Source organism: Echiichthys vipera (genome assembly GCF_963691815.1).
Source record: "Echiichthys vipera genome assembly, chromosome: 11".
Taxonomy (NCBI): Eukaryota; Metazoa; Chordata; class Actinopteri; order Perciformes; family Trachinidae; genus Echiichthys; species Echiichthys vipera.
In genome coordinates this window covers 5615750-5638310 of record NC_139836.1, presented here as the reverse complement: position 1 = coordinate 5638310, position 22561 = coordinate 5615750, and the positions used below count along the sequence as shown (strand labels likewise).

Genomic DNA, 22561 nt, shown 5'->3' with positions numbered 1-22561 from the left:
GCATTGCATTTTGTTAGTTAGTCAAGTGTGAATAACATTGCTTATCCACACATAACTGACGAGCCACGCCTGAGTATAGTACTAAAGTTTCAGAAAAATGTTAATGCTTCAGTCTGCAATATGTACTGATTATTGGACACATGAAGTCACTGAGCTCTGCAACCACCTTGCAGAATTGGATAATCAACGGTCATCATTCGAGTGAGAACGGCCTGTTTTGAGTTGATCAGCTGCTGTGATGGATACCTACACGTCAGTGTGAGCCAGTCTGGCAGACAGGGGCTGTGGACGTGGCGGCTGCGGTGTGGCAAAGACAAACGGGAGGAGGGACCTGGACGGAGAGCCCTGGACGGGAAAACAGAAGTGACAGTTTCAAACTGGCTTCAAAAACAAACAGAGAAGCTCAGGCTCTCAGACACAGACACACAGACACAGACACACACAGACACACAGAGACACAGAGACACAGAGACACAGAGACACACACACACACACGCACACGCACACAGACACACACAGACAGAGCGGGAATTCAGTTTCTGCAAACGACGCCATTATTCCAATATACTGTAAATCTTTATAGACACAGACTGTCTGGTGCTTGATTTTCTTACCAGAACAAAAGCGTGTAAGGAAAGATTAAAAAATAAATAAATCTAAAATCTAAAAAAAATATTTAAATAAAGTAATGAAGACAAAAAGTAAATATATATAAAGATGCTGGTTTTAGTTACTGTACTTGACGAAGTCTGATTTACCAGATGTGGACTGTTGCAGATGTGGCTACCTATTTCAGACGGCACGGAACAGTGGTTAGAGCAGACGCCGCATGTAAAGAGGCAGAAGGTCCTTAAGGGAAGGGGTGGCAGGTTTGACTCCGACCTGCATCCCTAATTCCACTGAAACATGTCAGAGACGCGAAGTCACGTTATAACCGAGCATGTGTCGGGAGTCTGATGTGTGTAGAGGTCCGTGTGCTCCAACCGTAACAGACGGATGTTGTTTACTGGTGATATAATGACGAGAGAAACACAGTCTACAGCCGTGCATAATTACGCACGGCGCTTAGAGCGGTCTGTTCTAATCTTTATTTGAAAATTCTGCCTCCGTTTTTTTAAATTTTCTCCCAGCGGTATCGAAAATGGTATCAAGTATCGACTGTTTTCCTGGGTATCTGTATTGACTTCTAATTTCTAGTATCGTGACAACCCTAGGATGCATACATATATAAAACACCACCATAATCCAGCACAGACATAAAGGTGTCCGTTACATGTCTCTTTTTAGCCTCAAAGGAAAGCAAGACTTGTTTCTAATATACAAACCCAATATAAGCTTCAGATTTTCAAGAAATATAAAGCAGTTCCTTTCTTCACAGGGTGAATGAAGCCAGTGCCCTTGCTTTGATCACTGCACCTTTCAGTGCTCATTCACCACCATTATTGATGATTGATTGAGTGCTGGTGCTGTCGGAGACGGCTGCCTCTGCAGTAGCTCTCTTTTTTTTTTTTTTACTCTGAAAGACCTGGACACTTATCTTCTCTCTTACAGCCCTGGACACCTATCTTCTCTTTTGTGCAATAACTTTATCCACCACTTAAGTGCAATAATTTAATCTTACTGCTCATTTCTGTCATATACAGTCATACATATTTTATCTTATACATTTCCTCTACATTTAACTTATCTGATTTCATTTTCCGTGAATTTTATTTGACCTGTATTCTTACATCTACCTCATATATATTTGACTAAGAGTTTATTGTTTACTGTTTTTTATATACTTTCTGTATTTTTTTAGCTAAAAGTTTATTGGTTATCCTATACTGTATTTTTTTATACCTCCCTTGTGTTTTTGGAAGCTGTTGGAAACTCAATTTCCTTGCAAGTACCAGCCCAAAGGGATGAATAAAGAGAAGTCTAAGTCTAAGTCTATTAGCAGACCTTTCGTGCTGAAAAATAAGAATTTGTCTCAAGAAACCGCAGTCTGTTTTTAATTTTAGCTAAGTGATTAGCTACCTTATTGCTAACGAAATAGCATCAAAGTCACTCTGAGGGTGCTTTGTGATTGGTCTGAGCCACAATGCCTCAGAAAAAAAATACATTACTGGACCACTGACAAGATGGATTTTAGTGTGAGGTGTAGTCCTTGGGATTCTTGCATGACCTTGTGATATAGCGAGGATCCAGACCCTCAGCTCACGACGATACACGATATTGAGTCCACAAGAACAAGACGAGACAAGTTTTTAACACTATTTTAAAATGTCAGTATTTTCTTCACAGGTGGGTTGTGTGTGCTTCAGATTCTGAAGACGAGAAGAAAGAGGCTAAGTCACCGGTAGCTTTCTGTTCAATGATTCGTTCCGAGGAGCCTGATTCGACTGCCAATCTGACAGTCTCCTTAGTGTGCAGGACGTTAAGTCGACTATAGGCAAGACGTGACAAATCAGATTCGACCACGAAACTTTTTAGTCGGGGACACCCCTAGTCTGCAATTATATAACTGAAGACATATTTTGTATATGAAACTTATTATATTATATATTGTTATCAAAAAACTGGCAATTGCATTCAATTTAAACATATACAGCTCCTTACATCATATATATTATAATTATTACTCTTGTATATATCTGTATATGAGTTCATTTGTAAGTTGCACTCAGTTTCATAACTCTCAGTGTTGGTTGTGTATGTGGTGTGTTCTGACCTGTGCAGCGGGAGTCCTGGTGTCTACTGCCAAGCTGCAGTTGTCCATCTGTTCCTCCATCTCTTTCTGCTGCTCAGCCGTCTTCAGAGCAAACTCCAACTCAGCTGCCAGCTGCTCATCTCCAGAGAAAAACTCCTTCACCTCGTTACGGTAGTCCTGCATCGTCACCTGATAGGAACAATGGCATCAGGAAGAATGGTCATACAAACAGCAGCCTGAAAAGGGCTTCTTGCTCCCGGGCCATAAATAATGTTTCCAGATCTTTCTAACCAGGTTAGAAACCAGGTATCAACCTGTCATTTTGCAACATTGCATTCAGTTCAATACACAAGTGCTGTGGCCTCACCTGAAGGTAGGTCATGAGGTGTCTGAGGACAGGAGAGCATTTCTGCTCCAGCAGGCTCTTCAGGTTGATGATGAGAGGAACTGTGTTCTCTATGAAGGCCTTCTTCTGGACCTGTGGATCAAAGAAGGATGCTGACAGGAGTTTGTCTAAATTCACTAATGGGATTTAACAGCTGCTACTTTCTAGAGGGAACCTTACATCATCAAAAGCCTATTGCACAGTAATCACGATTACTTTTTTCATGAGTAGTGCAAGAGAGGGCTCAAGGTAGCTTAGGCGGGGGGAGGTGGTTAGTCTATCAAAAGAGGAGAAATAGCCCTCCTAGTAATTCCAAAGTTGTCTTACTCTTACTTTTAGCTGGCTTGCTAACATTAGCAACAGATACCTTCACACTTATTACTTATACACTTATTCAACTATTCAAAGAGTTAGTGTATGGAACTGCTGGTAGAGACCTACAGACACTAAGTGTTGTTACATAAAACGTGTTACAATAAATGGTTAATAATAAAGGCAATCATTTAATGTAATAAATAATTGAATTCATGCTAAAATACACACAAATATGTTGACTGTGTAAAGTTCATAAGGAACAATAAATTAAAAGTGTATTGGTCATTTACCATATTTCACACTTTCCGTGGCGTAATTAATGTTGGTTGCCTTGTTTACCTGCGGCGCATTTTCACCTTAACAAAGAAAGCAAAGCAGTTGTTGCTCGAGGCTGAAGAATTTCAAGAATTAAATCTCTTTCATGGCAAGCCATTAATGAGGTATTTACTTTTATCTGTAACAATCAGAAATGTATCATTTATGTCTATTCTGTTATCTTTTGTACAGTTTCTAATGTGTGTGTATATATATATATATATATATATATACCGTATTTTTCGGACTACAACTATAAGTTTCATAGTTTGGCCGGGGGTGCGACTTATGTGTGAAATTATTTACACATTACCGTAAAATATCAAATAATAGCCCGGGCTGCTATTTATATCAGTCCCATAAGAGACTAGGCGTATATCAGCAATCGTCACACACACACGTCAACCAATCAAAATTCGGCGGGGGCGGGTCATGGCAGAAGTGCATTGTGAAAAAAAAGATGCTACCTGCTACTTGGAGTTGGCGGAGTTGTTCAGAAGTGACACAGAGGAAGAAGAGTTCATTGGATTTAGTGATTAGGAGTGACAGATTGTTTGGTAAACGTATAGTATGTTCTATATGTTATAGTTATCTGACTCTTACCGTAATATGTTACGTTAACATACCAGGCACGTTCTCAGTTCGTTGTTTATGAGTCATATAATGTACACTTATTGAGCCTGTTGTTCTCTATTCTATTTTTATTTTAAATTGCCTTTCAAGATGAAATGTCTATTCTTGGTGTTGGATTTTATCAAAGAAATTTCCCCAAAAAATGCGACTTATAATCCGAAAAATACGGTATATATATATATATATATATATATATATATATATATATATAGCCAAACGCAAATATATGTATATATGTATGTATGTATGTATATATATATATATATATATATATATATATACACACACACACACGTGTATGTGTTTAATGTATAGTTTTCACAGTGTATGTCGTACGGCCTGTGTGGAAAGGAAAGGGAATAAACGCCCGTTTCATGAACCACCTTTCGGTGTTATGACAGAGCTACAGACACTATTTTCATTAAAAAGAACTTGAAGCACCATCCCAACTAGGCTGAACTCAAGCTTTAATTCTAAATATCTGTATGAACCTGGCCCGACCTTTGGGAACCACCACAACCGAACACTGGGGGCCAAACGCAAAGTCACAGCATGCTACATGCTAACAAAACATTGCTAACGTTAGCCAACTCTGAACACCTGCAGTTCAGCCATGTTTCACCCCAATTCTGATTGTAAACTGATTCAAGCTTCAACACATAAATCATGTGGCTACTTCAATCACACTGCACTTTCTTTTCGGCTGCAGTAACATTAGATTGGTTTCTCCTGTGTGTGCAGTCGCATCCAGCCCCATCTCACAGGGCTGTAGCAAATGTCATACTGTGTGTGTGGAAAAGAGTCAAACTGCTGGTGCCACACATGTTTAAAAAACAAGGGAACAATGATAGTCACTTAAAGCTGAAGGGAGTAACTTTCAGTAAAAAAAAGAATTGTTTTTTTTTCATATTTGTGGAAACGGTCACTACATCCCTTTTAGCTGTAATGAGAAAGTTTGTCTGGCTTGTGGGCAGGGCACGGTTTTGGCTCGACACAAACTCTCTCAGCGTGAAACAGTATTCTGAAATGTTTCTGAAAACACTTTATAGACCTTTTCTAAGATGGAAACATAAACATTACAAAACAGTCCTAGTTTATTTCCTGTTGCAGTGAATGACATCAGCTGACAGGAAGTTACAAAGGACCAAGGCTGTTGCCTAGCAATGGAACTCTATGGAAAAGGTCTATAGGAGAATTACGCAATACAGTAACAGAATCTTGATGTTACAAATATTGATTTGTTCAGCGCTGTTTCACAGCTTGACAGGAGTTCATGAGCAGTTATTGACACTGCGGCAGTGACTCCTCACCTCTGACTGGTTGTCATTTATTGGAAGTTGCTTTTGATTATTCGAAGTCGCTTTGGATATAAGAGTCAGCTAAAATAAAGGTAATGATGATGTCAGTTGGGCACAGTAGAATCCAGCAGATGCCATTAGGAGCAGACATGAACAGAAGGTGGAAGTAGAGGTTTTAGAGTTTTAGGCACTTTTGACGTACCTGAGCTTAAAAAGGAAAATGCTACTTTTGCTGCTGCGTAATTCTAGTGGTTAAGGAAAGTAAAAAAAAAAAAAATCCAAGTAATTGATTACAAGTAACTTGGCCAACATCACTCACCTGTGAAACCACTTTCTTCTGTGCGGCCTGCAGGACAACCTTAGCCATGGTGGCGATGTTCTCCTCCTCTTGTTCCTCCCCTGCAGCGCCTCCTGCTGGAGCAGATATGGCTTGCAGCTTCATCTCCTTAAGACTCAAGATGTTGAATGTCTCAGACAAAATTTCAGCACCATCTGCATCTAAAGGCAGCTCCTCGTCTGCAAAGCAAGCTGGGATAGGACAAGGCAAGAGGTTACAAGTGATTTCTTTTGCAGGTAAATACTGCTCTAGAACCAAATTGGTGCTTGTTAACAGTCCAGAATTCACAAACTATTTTTTTAAGGTCACCCAAGATTTTTACTATTCATACAACATCCTTTAATGAAGAGCTCATTCAGTTCATTTTATTATTCAAGTCATCAGCAAAGAAAGAAAAACATGTGGACCCTTCAGCGATAGACAATGAATTGGTGGCTCTATGCATGAGCACATTGTAGCTTTGGTTTTGTTTCCGAATCCACATATGCTTACCTAAGATGGTCTGGTTGATCTTGATGGAGATGTTGAAGCGTTGGGCATCTGTGAAGTGCTCCAACAGGAAGCGGTAGATCCTAAATCGTTTCTCGTGGTGCTTAGCCCCTTTGAGGGAGAACTGAACCTTTTCTCTGCATAGATTTAAAAATAAGATAAAGAATGCACACAGAAAGAACTAGAATACCTTTAAAATGATCCTTATATGTGCTGTAACAGGATACATGCGGTACTGTTTCAGTTTAGCTGTGTAGTTGAAAAAACCTGAAGCACAGGTGAGTTTAAAGTCTCATCTGTGAAAATAACCGAAGCCACATGTGAAGTGGACGACTAATAATAATAATAATAATAATATCCATACAGCTTCCTACCTCTCACTCTGAGGGAACTTGTTGTAGGACTTGTGTTTGTCATAGGAGTTGAAGTGGAAGATGCACTCGATGAAGTGCTGGCTGAACATTTCTGGGTTCTTCTTCAGCAGCAGGTGCAGCAGGCAGTATTCACACAGACTGGGACAGGACACAGGGGGGGGTGCTTAGGTTTGATAGTACGGTGGACTTTTTTAGGGGATCAGGGACATATGAGATCTGAGCTCTGTGTGTCTGTCTATTTGGTAGGTAGGTAGGCTCTTCGTTGTCATTATAACATGTACAACAACATTAAAAATGCCAACCAGTAAGTGCACCATTCACACATTATCTAAGGCTACACTGCAGTTCCAAGTGACCTGAATCTGATTTCCCCGCTCATATGTGACCCATATCTGATTTGTTTTTGACAGTGTGAAAGTCTCATTGAATCCTTCCTTTTGAATGTCATTCTAACCCGCGCTGCACTGTTTTGTAAATTAATGACAAAAAAAGTTGATTAAAAAAAAAGTGTGCTACAGGCGGGAGCTAAGAACAGAATCAAAACAATCATGGAAGACAGCAGTGAAGCACGTGGCCAGTGGAGGGAGAGTGAAATTTTAGTCCTCATTAGTAAATGGGGTGACAATTCGGTTCAAGTGAACACCGTAGTGGCTTGATGTCATCTATGATCAACTGCGCAACTTCAGGAGCGTGAGCTGTTCACACAGAAATCCGTAGACTGGCCGCATTTAAAGACGGAATGTGAACAGACAAACAAAAAAATCTGATTTCAGCAATAAATCGGAATTGTGCATTAAGACCTGCAGTGTGAACAGACCCTTAAAGCGTACGATAAGTAAAAAAATAAATAGCTAAAATAAACAACTAAAATAAATAACATGGAAGAAATTAAATAAATGAATAAATGTGAAATGTGCAACGCCTGGGGAGATCACAATATGCACTCATATTGCAGGGAACACAGGGCTTCTTAAGGACATTTTCCAATACAACGGGTCATGCAGACATTGCAGAATTGCCTAAACACTCTTTTAATAAACTCTGGGTTCTCTAACTACGTTGTTGGTGCTTTGTTTTATGTGTAGGGACTCTATCCTATCTATCTAGACCATCACGCTACTGCAGAGGTTTGGTATTATTTTGAGCAGTTATAGCGGTTTTAAAAAGACGTTTTAATGCCTTCACGGCAATGCCCCGAGCTAATTAGTGTTAGGCCCGTCTGGCTGTTAGTGCAGGGAACACAAGACTTCTTAAGGACATTTTCCAATACAACGTGTCATGCAGACATTGTAGAATTGGCTACTAAATATCCACTGAACATGACGTTGCTGGTGATTTTCTAACACCGCCAGAACTGCAGATATTTAAGGTAATATAGTTTTCAAATCAGATGATGAAAATGATAAAGTTTGATTTTGATTTACCTGGCGATGGCAGGGACTGGGTCGACTAGCGCCACCATGAAGCGGAAGAAGAGGGAGCCCTTCCATTTCACAAATTCCTCCTAGAAAAAAAAAGAAAGGCAATCAGAGATAGTCACTGACTATACTAACAGAGCATCAGCATATTGTGGTGACCACGAAGAATTATTTTCAAGAAAATCAAAAGGTTTGCCTCATCAATTAAATAAGAAACCCTGTCAACTGAAGAAAAAGAAACCTGTTGAGTAAAAATAAATTTACCATCTCTTTAAAAGTTATAAACTGTAGCCAAGTGAAAAATATCTAGAATAGTTCCCACCTGGAGCAGGTTGGTCAGCATGATGAGAGTCTGCTCCCTGATGACAGCTTCATTGTCTCTTAGACAAGCAGAGATGTTGGGGATGTAGTGATCCACACTGTTGGTGTATCGAACGCACAGATCACACATAATCACAACCACATTGTTGCGCACAGCAACCTCCGTTCCAACCTCCAGCTCCCTGGCAAACACCGGCAGGTACTTCTGGACGAGCTCCTTGTGCTGCAGACACAGTTTACCTAAACCAGACCGACGTCACAGAGAGAAAACATTCATGTATGATGAGAAGGCAGGAATGCATGGAGGTTAAGGCTATGAACAATGTTTCTCAGACATTACTGAAAGGGACAGAGGGAGCCGATGTAAACCGAGAAGAAGACAGTTTACCTAAGGTAAGGACTCCATGGGCTCTGACTTTGGTAGGCAGAGAGTTTGCTTTGAACTGGGACAAAGGAAGTGATGCCGGCAGCTCCTCCTGGCACTCTGTCGTTGTCCAACATAAAAGACATGTCAACCATTTTACCATAGGATACATTTAATATTTTTACTTTACTGTTACTTTTAAAGCTCCATAGCTGCAGAGTTTGATATATATACATTTCTACTTTGGCTTCGCCTAAAAGTAGTATCGAAAATGTACCCTGGCACAGAGCAATATCTGTTTCTAAAGTAAAATTTATCATATCAAATTTGATTTGTATAGCCCTTTACAATAGCCAGACAGTTCCCAAAGTAATACATAACAATACATAAAGAAAGTGCTACTAGTGCTGCAGGGTGTTAAAGAGCCTTTAAAGTGCCTAAAGCATAAAAACAGGCAAAATATGTACAGCTAAGAGCAGGACTACCCTAGTCAGAGTTAAATGCCAATCTAAAAAAAAAGTGTCCTCAGCTTTGATTTAAAAAGGCTGAGGTCAGTGGTGGTGTCAGGGGGGCAGTCTGTTCAACAGATGTAGAAACGATGTCTATCTGCCCACCTGCCAGTTTTTCAGCATGTGTTGTGAGGACAGATTCCACCAGTAGCACCGTCCTTTTGCCAACTTTGGCAGGACAGTGGAGTGACGCCACACCCAGAGTGTGGAGGTGTTTTACCTGGAAGAGAGAGCATTTTCACTTATATTACAAGCACCGCTGTAGAAGCACTGACCTTGGATGGTGCAGCACCCTCGGTCTGTGATTTTGACCTAGGAGCAATGTAACACGTCCACGCTAATTTGCACACACATAGTTTTCTCCCAGTTTCATCCCTTCGTCCAGGCTAAATGCAGTTTCCTCAGCATAGTACCTACACCTTTTAAACATCCAACTGTTTGCACATTTGTTTGTGTTCTTGAAGGATATGTGGAACTTTTCATTCCAGTCAAATAACTTTATTAAATAACTCACCATTGCCTCTACACCAGATGCTTGTGCACACAACTAAATGCATGTCAACGCATGTGCAGCGGTACCACATGCAGTTGTCTGGATATGAATGTAACAGCAACATGTAATAAAAATTATACATGTATTTATTTCACGGTTCACATTTTTCTGTTTGCGGTCTCTGTTTTTTACATTTTAAAATGTAATTGCCACTTGGCAAATTGAGGGCAAGAACTGTATGCTACCTTCTCAAAATTGTTGCCAATGGAAACCAGGCAACTGCTACAGTCCAGCCCTGAACTCATTGCTTTTTGACCGCAGAAACCAGATCCAGACATTATTTTACCCCCCAAAAAGTACCAGCTCTGAGGAGTTATTAATTAATCATACTATTTAATAATAGCAACCCAATCAAGCTGCATCTAATAAATTGACAGATTTCATAAACTGTATGAGGTGAATTGTTTTTGTAATCCAAAATGTATTTATTTATTTCAATTTTCTGTGAAATAAGCACGTGACCCCCTCCCCTCACAGAATCAGAAGCAAGAACCATTCAGGCGGATGTTTATCGAACGAAAGCAACAGGTGAGGACTGAAAGCTGACTCTGAACCTGCATGATAACGAAGGAAAAGGAAGTGAAGAGGTAGATCTCACCATCAGCTCCACATTGAGGTTCTGGGCACCGTTTTCACTTAGAATGATTCCGGCTAAATGAGTCTCGCAGACCGACACCAGCTCACCACAGTGCTGGTTCAGAAAAGTCTGTCGAAAACAAAAAAAATGACAACAACTAAAATTGGGAATTTGGCACGAGTCATATTTTTTATTAAATCATGATGTAGGACAGACATAATGTGAAGGACATCATATTCTTCAAATATGATGTCTTCACCCGTAGAATATGAATTTTACATGTGTAGATTCTTCAGAAAAAACAAAATTATACGAAGATAAAGCCGCAAACATTTTTGGGGAACATGAAAAAAAAAGTTGAAGTTTAAGGTATGCTAAAATGGGCCGAGAGCCAACCTTCCCCCTCTCTCTGACCATTAACTGTCAGTCTATCAGGCAATTAGGCAGATCAGGCAACTGTCTAAGTTGACCCCATGAGGTTGGGACATATTTTCTGCATCTGTGGACATCTGTGGACTGGTACCGGCCGTGCAGCCTCGATGGCCAATTTCACCTTCCAGTCCTCATCCATATAGTGCCATGTGTCATGTAGCTCTCCATTGTGAGCGCAGTTCAGCAGTCAGTCGTGACAGCAACGAACTTAGCAGAAAGAGCCTAAACGCAACTTTCACCAATGGGCTCCATTCAAGTGGATTACCATAGTCAATCCAAAAGTGAGGACTTTACTATGAGAAGAGCTGGTACAGGGGCCAGTTGGTAAGTCTTTCAAAACACTCTTTTAATAAACTCTGGGTTCTCTAACTACATTGTTGGTGCTTTGGTTTATGTGTAGAGACTCTATCCTATCTATCTAGACCATCACGCTACTGCAGAGGTTTGGTGTTATTTTGAGCAGTTATAGTGGTTTTAAAAAGACGTCTTAATGCCTTCACGGCAATGCCCCGAGCTAATCAGTGTTAGCCACGTCTGGCTGTTAGTGACTCTCCTGGAGTTTACCATTAATAGTTTTGACACGGAAAAAACTGTCTCGATGGCTTATTTGATGTATGTAAGTGCCGAAAAAGACCATGAGATGATTTTACGCCGAAATTACTCTCTAATTGGTAATTAATTAATTACCAGAAAAAAAAAATCTTATTTTCGGTTGATAGTTAATTATTCATTTCATTTATTTACAGCTCTTGAACAGAACAAAACAAAAGGTGTACGGCATAGAGAAAACAAAAACACTACACAACACCTGTTTTACCCATAACTTTTGGTCTATATGACTTCAAAAGCAAAATCAATTTAAACATAGATGGAGGATTAACATCCCTAATTCATATCGGATTGACCCGAGTGAAGCCCCAGACCATGATTATTTAAAGTGTACCACAATCTTCATTTGTTTCTTTATATTTAATCTTATGTAGGACTATTCTATTCTCCTGTGCTTTTGATAAGTTAAGGCTGTATTCATAACTTATGTCTATATTTAGTGGTAATCCTGATTTGGGATTTCTCAACTGCTCAAAAATGAACATTTAGGCCTCATTTTCGTACTGTCTACTGACGCAGTGGACATGAAAAACTTTCATTTGGTTCGTCTCGTGCCTGACCCTCTAACAGTCATGAAATTAGAAAGGCTTGGTAACAGTTCTGCCATAATATCAGCAGTTGTAAAGTGAAAAGATGTCTAACCTGAGTCTGTTTGACGTCTTCACTGCGGCCTAAATTATAAAGAGTCTCCACAGCAGCAGAGATCACCTCCAGAGACAAAGTAAAAGTCTTCAACCAAGACATCAGATCATCTAGAGAGACAGAAAGATTATGACAGTTCCAGATTCTTCGTGTGAATTATCCCATCATCCCACACCATTCACTTACCAACAATCCTGTCCTTGGTAACTTCGTTCAAATGTGTGGCGATGTCTCCCATCACACACAGGATGTGACAGCAGGTTGTAGCAGTTACATCCTTTGAACTAAGAGCAATTATACAAACAGAAAAATAATTTAGGTAACACTGGATTCTCTCTGCTGGAAATGAGCTCAGTGTTATTCTCAATAAATAGTGTCTTTCTCACCTAAACATGCTGTCCCAGGCGTCCAGGATCTTCCCGTAGGGAAGTCGGGGGGAGGAAGCGACAACTTTGGAGAGCAGCAGCCAGGCCCCAGGGGCGTGATTAGCCTCAGTGTGTGAGATCAGGTTGGTGATTAACGTCTCTGTGAACTTGTTCTGTTTGGACCAGATGGTGAAGGCCCTGCTGAAATATCGGCTGGAGACGCGGGACAAAAAATCATATCAGCAACAGCAGTGGTGATGTGATCCTTACAGTACAGATGACTGCGAATACCTAATATTTTTCATTGTCTTTGGACCATTTTCAATATTTTTCCAAAAATAAGTAGGTATGGGATGGCTGGTGGCTCAGTGGTTAGAGCAGTTGCCCCTTGTAAAGAGGCTGAAGGTCCTCAAGGCAACGGCCGCGGGTTTGACTCTGACCTGCGGCCCTTTGCTGCATGTCTCCCCCTCTCTCTCTCACCCCATTTCCTGTCTGTCCTATCTAATAAAAGACGTGAAAAATAGCCGAGAAAATAATCTTTAAAAACATAAATTAAAAAAAATAAGTAGGTAATTTTACACAATGTTTTTTTTTACACACCTGAGGTTCTGGCACTCGTGACAGAGCAGGCCCAGCAGATCCCAGGTGAGCATCTGACTGGCATCCAGGTGGCGGCTTGCAGAGTAGGGTTTGACCTGGCTGAGGAGCACTTCGTCCAGAGCTTCCAGGGCCTTGTCCTGAACCGTGCTCTCTGTGTCTATCACAGCTGGCACCACACCCTGCAGCCACGCCTTCTGCACCACACTGCACTTTGGTTTAGCCTGGTGGTCAGAGGGAACAACAGCAACAGTTCTAAAATGTATAACACATTTTCTTCTTTTGTGTTTTTTCGTCACTACATTGTTTGGACCACACTGTATATAAAAGATGGACGTAGCTACCGTGGCGTCAACCCATTGGTTTGGGTACTACAGTTTTGAAGCCTGGAGTGTATCTTTTTGGCTGTCGCCATTTCGTTTTTGTTTTTAAAACCGGACATGACCACATTGGACGCGGGGACGGAGCTGAGCGCTAACCCAGTGTTGTTTGGCTCTGCGCTAATCTAAACACAATTGAGGGAAACTGCAGATTTTTTTTACCATAATTCACAAAATGAACATATGCTGTATGCACAAGATTTGAGAGCATAAACTCATTGGGAAAATCTTTACTGAGGGAATAAATTAAGTGAGGTAGTAGGAAGTAGGATCATTTGGTCATTCTCTTCTAAACTCATCAGACTTCTTTTTGGAGTCAGTGGAGTTGCCTGCTACTGGACATTAGAAAGAATCCAGGTTTAAGACAGGGAAGACCTGTAAGCAATGTCCATCTCTAATTCTATACAGTCCATGGTTTGGACAAGTAGTCAGAATGCAAAATGTTGTCGTTTGAGACTGACGGTGAGCAGCTCTCCGACACACTGCAGGGCCTTCTTCTTCACAGACACAGCCGGGTCTCTGCAGCGCTCAGACAGCGTAGCCAGGTTCTCCCAGCTCATAGGGATCACGTTGTGTTTCAGAAGACCCATCATGGCCTGTGGAGGAATGGCAGAGCGCAGAGGTCAAACGTCATCTGTGCATCTCTTGGTTAACATCAAGCATACTGCTCAGAAAGCCAGGGTGAAACACACATACTGGTGACTAATCAGTTATGCATTCATCATTATTTGGATTTGAAACATCATTCTGTCTGTTAAGTTTCTGGTACCTGCAGTGCCGATTTTCTCACGTTAGTCTTTGGGTCTTTTACACGCCGCAGGAGAAGAGCCAGGTTCTCTTTTGCTGCATCTAAAAAAATATAACACGTCTCTTTGAGTCAATGTCAGACTAAATTGTATAAATGTATAAGCAGTTTTTGCAAATCTATTTACAAAATGCCGCACAATAGCTAATGCATGTCATAAATATTTGAATGGTAGTGGAGGCAAGTTGGTCTCACCATCACAGTCAGAACTGTCAGTGGTGCCGATCTCCACGGTCCTGAACGGCAGAGTGTGGTAGGTTTTCTGAGAATGCTGGGAACTTCCTGAAACACAGTCACAACGCTTAAAACAACACACACGACAGTGAAACAGGCCTGGGTATCACAATTCACATGTTAAAAAAGGACTCATGGAATTGAATCTGTAGTACCCTGCCACGTGCCAAGAGCTAGCATTGAATGCCTGATCAGGTCGTAACATGTTTAACCAGCTAGTGGTTTATATCAATGAAGTTTTGGTTTTATTCTGTGAGGTTATAGCGATCATAATGTCTGTAGACCTCTGATTTAATGGTAGTGAGTACAAAAGATTATTACTGACAAGAATGATAAAAGTAGCGCTCAAAGCACTGAAGATAGTAGCAAAGTCTGCAGCCAATTACCCCTAAAACGTTCACTATTTGCCAAGAACAGGTAATAGCAGAACTGCAGTTTATAGTGCCTATAGAAAGTTATGATATGCAATATACATTATGAAATGATAAAACATAAAAAATATTTTTTTCCAGTGATTTACATTTTGCCATGAAATAGTTTTTTCAAAATTTCTGAAAATTAATAAAAAACTAGAATAGCAGGGCGAAAGAATTAGAATAACCATTCTAAACATTCTCAGGTATAACCGATCGCCTTACAGATCACACACCAAGTTATTTGGCCTCCACCTGATATGAACTGTGGTGGTTTTGATTTCACTTTAGAATAAAATCAGCTGTTCCTTGAGGATTCCACTCCTAGTAGTTCATGGTAACACAAAGAATTCACCATGGTTGGAAAGATGCTTTCAAAAGAGCTCTGGGATAAAGTTGTGGATAGGTAAAAGTTAGGAGAAGGATCTAAAAAGATTTCAAAGGCTTTAACTTTCCCTCTGAGGACCGTTCAGAGTATTGTCCAGAAGTGGAAGGCATATGGATCCACCCAGACCTGGCCTAGATCGGGCTGCCCCTCCAAACTGGATGACCGAGCCAGAAAAAGATTGATCAGGGAAGCTGCCAAGAGGCCCATGGTGACCTTGAAGTCTTAATGGCAGAGGTTGGTCCATCTGTGCATGTGACAACAATTTCACAAGTTCCACTTGTTTGGCAGGGTGGAGAGAAAAAAGCCTCTTCGGAAAAAATCTCACACTGAATATCGTAAAAAAAAACATATTGAAGATTCTGATGCCATGTAGCAAAGGTTCTATGGTCCGATGAGACCAAACTGAACTTTTTGGGCTGAACTCCAAGAGCAGAAACCAAACATAGCACACCACCCAAAACACAGCATCCTTACAGTGAAGCCTGGTGGTGGCAGCATTATGTTGTGGGCTTGTTTCTCTTCAGCAGGGACTGGGCAGTTGGTCAGGACTGAAGGGAACATGGATGCTGCCAAGTCCACCCAAATTCTTGAGGAAAACCCTTGTCCCTCTGTGAGACACTTGAAAATGGGCAGGTGGTTCACCTTCAGCATGACAACGACCCAAAACACACCTCCATAAAAACAACACAGTGTCTAAAGGACAGGAAGGTGAAGGTCCTAGAGAGGCCCAGTCAGAGCCCTGACCTGAATCCTACAGAACATCTGTGGATGGACTTGAGTGCAGTCCATCAGTGCTCACCACAGAATCTGACTGAACTCCAACAGTTCTGCAGGAAGAATGGGGAAATATTTCCACTCTAGGTGCACAAAGCTGGGAGAGACAGATCCAAACAGACTGATACTGTAATTAAAGCAAAAGGTGCCTCCAGAAAGGATTACATCTGGGGACGTTTTTAATTAATTATTAATTTGCAAAATGTGTAAATCACGCTTATATTTTATCATTTCAGGCTGTAAAACAAAAAAAACAATTTCAAAAGGGTATCATGACTTTCTATAGGCACTGAATATCAAATAAAACCTTTACATGATCTGAAATGAAATCCCTCAAGAAGAGAGTTTGTGTCCAAACCCTGCATTCGTGTGTAGGAAGAATTAGGTATAGTTAGAATTTCAGATTTGAAACCATTACTGGATGGTCAACATGAATATTAAGACCACCAACAAATAAATACGGTCATAAGATTAATCTTTCCCAGCCCTTGTGGCAGGTCTCCAACCAAACTCTTCTCTGTTCTGAGAAACACTTGGTACCTTTGTCACAGTCAGCCTCTGTGGTCAGTCAAACAACAAAATCTGCAATAAAGAATCAAAAGAGTGTACCTTCTGTGATTTCACCTTCCAGCACTGTATGGGTTCCAGCTAAACAGAGAGAATAGACAAGATACTTTAGTGGAACTGTGTCCACAAAAACTGTTTTTGATACACACCATTTCCCATTACATTCTCTAACAACTCAATGAGGTGTGTGTTTTCATACTACAAGGTGCTCCTGAAACTGGTCCTGGTTTCAGGTCTACAATTCCCAAACCCCTCACATCTACATTAACTTCACTGTGTTTAAAAACTCAGGTCTTTCTATCAGTCCGCTGTGTGCATTTTCTCACTGGCAGAGAAGAGGTTGTGTACGGCCCGGGTGACGTTGAGTGAAGGCAACTCCAGACACTGGGCCAGGCAGGCAAGGGCGTGCCCTTGGACAGTGGGCGAGCTGTCCATCTGTCGAGCGAACAGTATTTTCTGAATCAAGAACTTCTGTGGCAGAAAGCAGTGGAGTTCCGGGTTCTGACACTCCTCCGGACTCCTCTCTGGCTGATCCAGCAAAACCATCACCACATCCACGGAAAACAGCCGGCTCACCATCTACAGAAGGCAACACAACAAACGATACAGACTCAGATTCCACTGATAGTTGGACTAAAGTAATCATGCAATGGGGGATATTTGCGGCTTCTATAAACATTACACAGTCCCATTTAGTTCTCACTAAGGGCGCACTCACACTGTCCTTCCGCTCCGGGCCAAAACAGGTTTTACAGGTAAAGCCTAGTGCGTTTGACCAGTGTGAGTGCAACCGCTCTGCCCCTAGCTGCGGCCAGCTGGCCATCCACAGCCCGTTTGAGAGAGGTGGGCTTTTGTAAAGCACGTTTGCACATGTACGAGCACGAGCGTGCACACGTGCAGAGCACGACGCCTACGGCGGCTCCCACGTCATTTATGTGCGCCTGTTCGGACATAGAAAAAAAAAAAAAAGACAGACCATTCGCGGACATTTAAAACAATGCCGGTGAAAGGTTCACGTTGGTGTGATGCGGAGGTGGAGTGTTTACTGCAGATTTGGTTGGATGAAGATATTCAAAAACAGTCGACAAGACGCACAAAAACTCCGAGGTCTACGGAAAGATTTGTAAACAAAGCGACGCATCGCGATGCGTGACATATGGACAGGCAATAAGCATTTGCGCGAGGCCCAGGCAGTGTGAGTACAAACGGGCTGGCCAACGGGGGGGGGCAAGTACCTTAAAGCCCGGGGCGCGGTGCGGAAGGACAGTGTGAGTGCGCCCTAAGTGCCCGTCCACACAGAGACGCGTTTTCCTGTAACCTCACAACTTTAGTCTGGTTTTGGCCGACCAGACACACGTAGTCGGTGTTATCGGAGCCTGAAAACGGTGTCTTTTGAAACCGGGTCCCAGAGTGGGAAGATTAGAAAACCGCAAAAAGGCTGACCATATGTTTCGCCCTAGTTTCTTCGCTAGTTGCATTTTATAAATAAAGTTGCTAAGTAGGTCTGAAAAGTCTCTAAAACTAGTGAGACAGTGCCCGCCTGTGAGTGCTTTGGGACAGGGAAGGGGCTCACAGCAGCACCCTCTGCACGTTGAGGACACTAACTACAGAGTGATTGGTGCATCAGAGTCAAAAACACCACAAAAGTCTCCACTAACACCAGAAACAGTCGACAGATTTCTCTCTAGGATGGAGGAGAATTTGGGAAGTGTTATTGTGTAAGTGTATTATACACAGTGTCTCTCCCTCTCTTCTTCTCTACTGCTAATCAACGTGTACAGTAACCAGAACCTATCATTAGGTGTTTTTGGACCAGAGGAACCCTTCATAAGTTCTAAGTTGATTTTTTTTGTTTGTAACTGCACTGCAAAAACTGCATGACTGATGGTAGTCCTTAGAACACTACTCTGAGGGACTTTTTTTTAGCTCGCTAAAACTCCACCGTACTTTACCCTGGTTACAGAAAATGAGTCAACAGAGGGCTTGTGGCCAGTGGGTACCTCTGCCTCACTACCGGCTGCTGGGAGATCACTTTTGATAATTTCCCCGGCAGCTAGCTAGGTAGCCCGAAGATTGTGAAAATAGACGGGTGATTTAAAAAAATATGAAATTAGTGTGAATTAATATTTAAACTTTTTTTTTTGACGGGTTTGACAATGAAATTCTGTCACGTTTTGTTTCCATTGTAGCAGCCAATAGCGTTGGGCGTTGCTGGTTGCCAGGGTTGTCTGTTGTTGGGTGCAGCTACTGTAGGATGGCACTGGGTGAAATGGACTTTGCCATTCCTGCAGCTGCTTCGGACCCTCAGTGAAGGGGGCGTTATTTTTCCCAGCAGCTGAGTGAGTGGAGACGGGCAAAAACCAGAGTCAATATAGGCCGAGCATTCACTCGATGGACTGAGAGAAAGGAGAGGAACGCCATTCAAACACACGCCCACATGGCTACGGTTCTCCTTGATCACTAACATCACTTTCATCTTTACTTAGCTGGAACGGCCAACTGTAACTGTCAGTCAAACTCCTCCGTAATACTTGTTTTTATGGTGTGATTTGCTGGAGGGGACGGGTTCAAACAGGCTCAAACAGACTCTGGTCTCCTGTAGGCTACTGGGCAGGGTCTGACCAACCTGGCAACCTGACAAGTGGAATTATTTTTTGTTGTTGCGACTAGGATCTTGAGACACTAGATGACGGTGTTCTGCTCATTTTTCAAATTCAACTTTTAATCTCAGTGAGTCCCCAGAACTGTTTGGTCTCCAAACGCCTATTATACACGAACATGCATTGTTAGAGGTGATGATTGGGTCGTGTTACCTTTGAGTGTCTGGAGAAGTTAAAGAGCCACTTGATGAAGCAGCCGTAGTCTGCACTTTCCATCTGAGATGTCATCATACCCACAGCCTGGGCTCCATGGCTTCGAAACTCGCTCTTCTCCACCATCTGAACATCCACAGCATAAACATTATGCCTGGACTATACTAATGCATCAGCTAATAACAATGTAACAGAAAACAATTCTAGTGGTTCAATTCTGGTGAGTGTTTGCTAGAGGATTCACCTGGAAGCAGAGATGCTGCAGCAGGATTTGCAGGAAAGGCAGCACCAGCTCTTTCAGCTCATCCACAAGATAACTGTAATCACAAACACATACAACATGTACAAAGTCATATATGGTTTCATAAAATGTCTGCAGTAAAATGTTTTTAGTTAAATGCCCAGAAATATCCACAAATAATCAAGAGATCCTGATCCAACGGAAATAAAGGAATGATTAGGATTAGTTGCTCGATGTCACTACTTTTACATTATGCTTATGACAGCTGCAGTGTAAACAGTATTGCCGTAGCCTGCCCTCCCAGCGCTTCTTGAAGTTCAGAAGTTTCTGGTCAGAAGAGGTCCACTACACTACACCGCTCCCTTCACTGTGTATCGTGCTACTAATGGATCAGGCCCAGCAAACATCTGATTAAACCCTAAATCCCAGCCCGCCCACGCTGCATCAGCCAATCGGCTTGCTGTTCCCTCACTGAGAGGAACACCTAGTCACTGTCACTATCTACGTAGCAGAGAGCCTTAACAACTTCCGCGGCAGGCTACACATCTCTTTCGACTGCAACTTGGCTAAGAAGATAATTCATTTGAACAAAAAAAAGAAAACAAAAAAAGCTAAATGTAATATATCCTATAAAAGCAGGGTGAAAAGTCCTGACTGACTTACGATTGGTCACATGGGTGTATGGGCGGGACTTTGATATTACCTAATCACAACTGCACAGATTCTGGTTCCAAAATTACAATATTGGATATTTTGGCTAAAATTTTGTACAGTGGGGTGAAGTGGAGCCGCGTCGTCCATCTTTATACACAGTCTAAACACCAGTTGCCTCCACTGCTGATTCAACACACTGAATCAGAGTCTGTATCAGCAGATACTACAGATGAAAAGACTAAGATCAGAATCGATGCCGAAACAACTTGATCGGGACATCCCTAAGCATTGCATTGCATTGCATTTAACGCTAGTATTGACCACACTGAATCTCTTGTAGCAAGTGTGAAAGTAACTTAGCAGGAAACACTTATCCACTTATCCTTAATTACTGTGACTCATCAGGGAACATAAAAGTATTATAGTTATACTGATCTATAGATGTAACAATCTGGCTCAAATGTTTGTAAAAAGGCTAATGACATATCAAGCATCTTGTGCAGAAATGTGGGGGACCAACTGAGGAGAATCTTTCAATCATTGCAAGCTGCTGAAGACAGAGTCCAGTTCATCATTGATAAACTGTAGAATTAAGTACAACTTTTAACTTCTCCATTTCAGATCTAAACAAAACTGTGCACCATATAAGTCAAAACACAGCTGTTTACCAAACAAAATGGATGGCTTGGTTGCGGGTGGAAAGGGTGGCCAGGCTGGTTACGAGGAGGGAGGGCTTCCCTCTGTCGCCTTTATTCATCATCAGGATGACGTAGAGAAGCTGGTGGAAAACTCTGCGCAGGGACTGGACAACAGACACATCAGTTCACATGAGAAGTATCTGTTATGGCATTAAGGACAAACAATACTGTAGATATCAGTTGGAGTCTATATTTTTAAATTCAACCAAAGAATGATGTTTCAACATTTTTTCCATTTGAATAGTTTAAGAGACCTGGTAAAAGGTAAAACTTTCCAGTACTCGACAATTAAACTCAAACACTACAGCAACATCAGGAAAAATCTGTTCTCCCAGAAATTGGTTTTTCTTACTAACTAACTATGACTAATTTTAAAATGGATGTGAAAATGATCACTGGGTGATGCGGGTCACTCGTAAGTGCTTATTTGTCAAATCACGTTTTAATTTCCAGTTGCGTAACTGCACAAAAGTACTGTACTGTATGTACTGAGGTCAAAAGAGCCCTTCTCAGCTTGGTGCACTTTACAGGCTAACATTTTCCCCCTGCATGCACGCTTCACCTCAGCTGTTACAACTTTGTGTATAATGACGGAACACTGAGCTGTCATTATACAGAGTGCAATGTTGTCTAGTCCAAGAATGCGGTTGAATATTTCTTTTCGCTTGGTAAGGTTCCTAACTGAGTGAAATGAAAGTATTTAACTTGTAGCCTTGATAAGAGCTGGTGGAATTGTCTAAGTGATGAGGAAAGGTGCTTAAGTGCTTCCTTTAGCAGAGGATACAGTGGACCATCCTTTACGAAAGGACAGGAGATAATACAGTTACTCTTTAAAGTATGCGCTGTACTGATGTATGAATGTTTTCTTGGACCATTTATTTAAATGGTAATATCAGCTGCTTTCAGTAACTGTAAACGTTTCCATGTGTGCAGTAATGTCACTGCTAAAAATAACATGGGACATTTAAGCAGAAAAACTAAAAAGTGTAGTAAGAAACGTGACAGAGAAAAAAGAACTAGAAAAGAGAAATATCCTGGACCATGATTATCGGATCTTACATCTTTTTGGTCTCCGTGTTTTGGAGAGCAGAGCAGCTGCAGGCCGTAGAAAGCCATCTCAGGGACACTCGTCAGCTTGCCGATATCTCTGTGGAGAAATAACACAACTGTCAGCTTCTTAAAGTCCTGAATACATTCTTCAACAAGGCAGAGAGAGAAGGAAGAAAACTGACTGTAGAGCAGCAAAGGTTATCTCTCCAATGACCGGCTCAAAGTAAAGCAGCTTGCTGAAGATCTGCAGAGAAAAAAAAAAAGACACTGCTTAGCTGTCCACACGTGAAAACCCTGTAATGTGGCGTGGAGATGCTTG

The 22561-nt window shown here is 41.6% G+C and overlaps 1 protein-coding gene across 1 annotated transcript in view; it reads right to left on the bottom strand.

Annotated features, from left to right (window-relative positions):
* The window catches only part of ncapd3 (non-SMC condensin II complex, subunit D3), a gene marked incomplete at its 5' end in the record, with an annotated part of 36909 nt that overhangs the window by 5577 nt on the left and 8771 nt on the right, over positions 1-22561 (bottom strand). Inside the window, 25 exons of the mRNA XM_083922763.1 lie at positions 251-345; positions 2714-2881; positions 3060-3170; positions 5958-6166; positions 6468-6601; positions 6839-6976; positions 8263-8342; positions 8579-8817; positions 8966-9061; positions 9556-9670; positions 10602-10709; positions 12264-12373; positions 12450-12547; positions 12650-12841; positions 13229-13449; positions 14067-14201; positions 14375-14448; positions 14606-14692; positions 16829-16867; positions 17113-17365; positions 19600-19725; positions 19844-19916; positions 21163-21296; positions 22252-22339; positions 22425-22486. Coding sequence (XP_083778889.1) covers positions 251-345; positions 2714-2881; positions 3060-3170; positions 5958-6166; positions 6468-6601; positions 6839-6976; positions 8263-8342; positions 8579-8817; positions 8966-9061; positions 9556-9670; positions 10602-10709; positions 12264-12373; positions 12450-12547; positions 12650-12841; positions 13229-13449; positions 14067-14201; positions 14375-14448; positions 14606-14692; positions 16829-16867; positions 17113-17365; positions 19600-19725; positions 19844-19916; positions 21163-21296; positions 22252-22339; positions 22425-22486 — 3185 coding nt within the window. The remainder of the gene's footprint in view (positions 1-250; positions 346-2713; positions 2882-3059; positions 3171-5957; positions 6167-6467; positions 6602-6838; positions 6977-8262; positions 8343-8578; positions 8818-8965; positions 9062-9555; positions 9671-10601; positions 10710-12263; positions 12374-12449; positions 12548-12649; positions 12842-13228; positions 13450-14066; positions 14202-14374; positions 14449-14605; positions 14693-16828; positions 16868-17112; positions 17366-19599; positions 19726-19843; positions 19917-21162; positions 21297-22251; positions 22340-22424; positions 22487-22561) is intronic.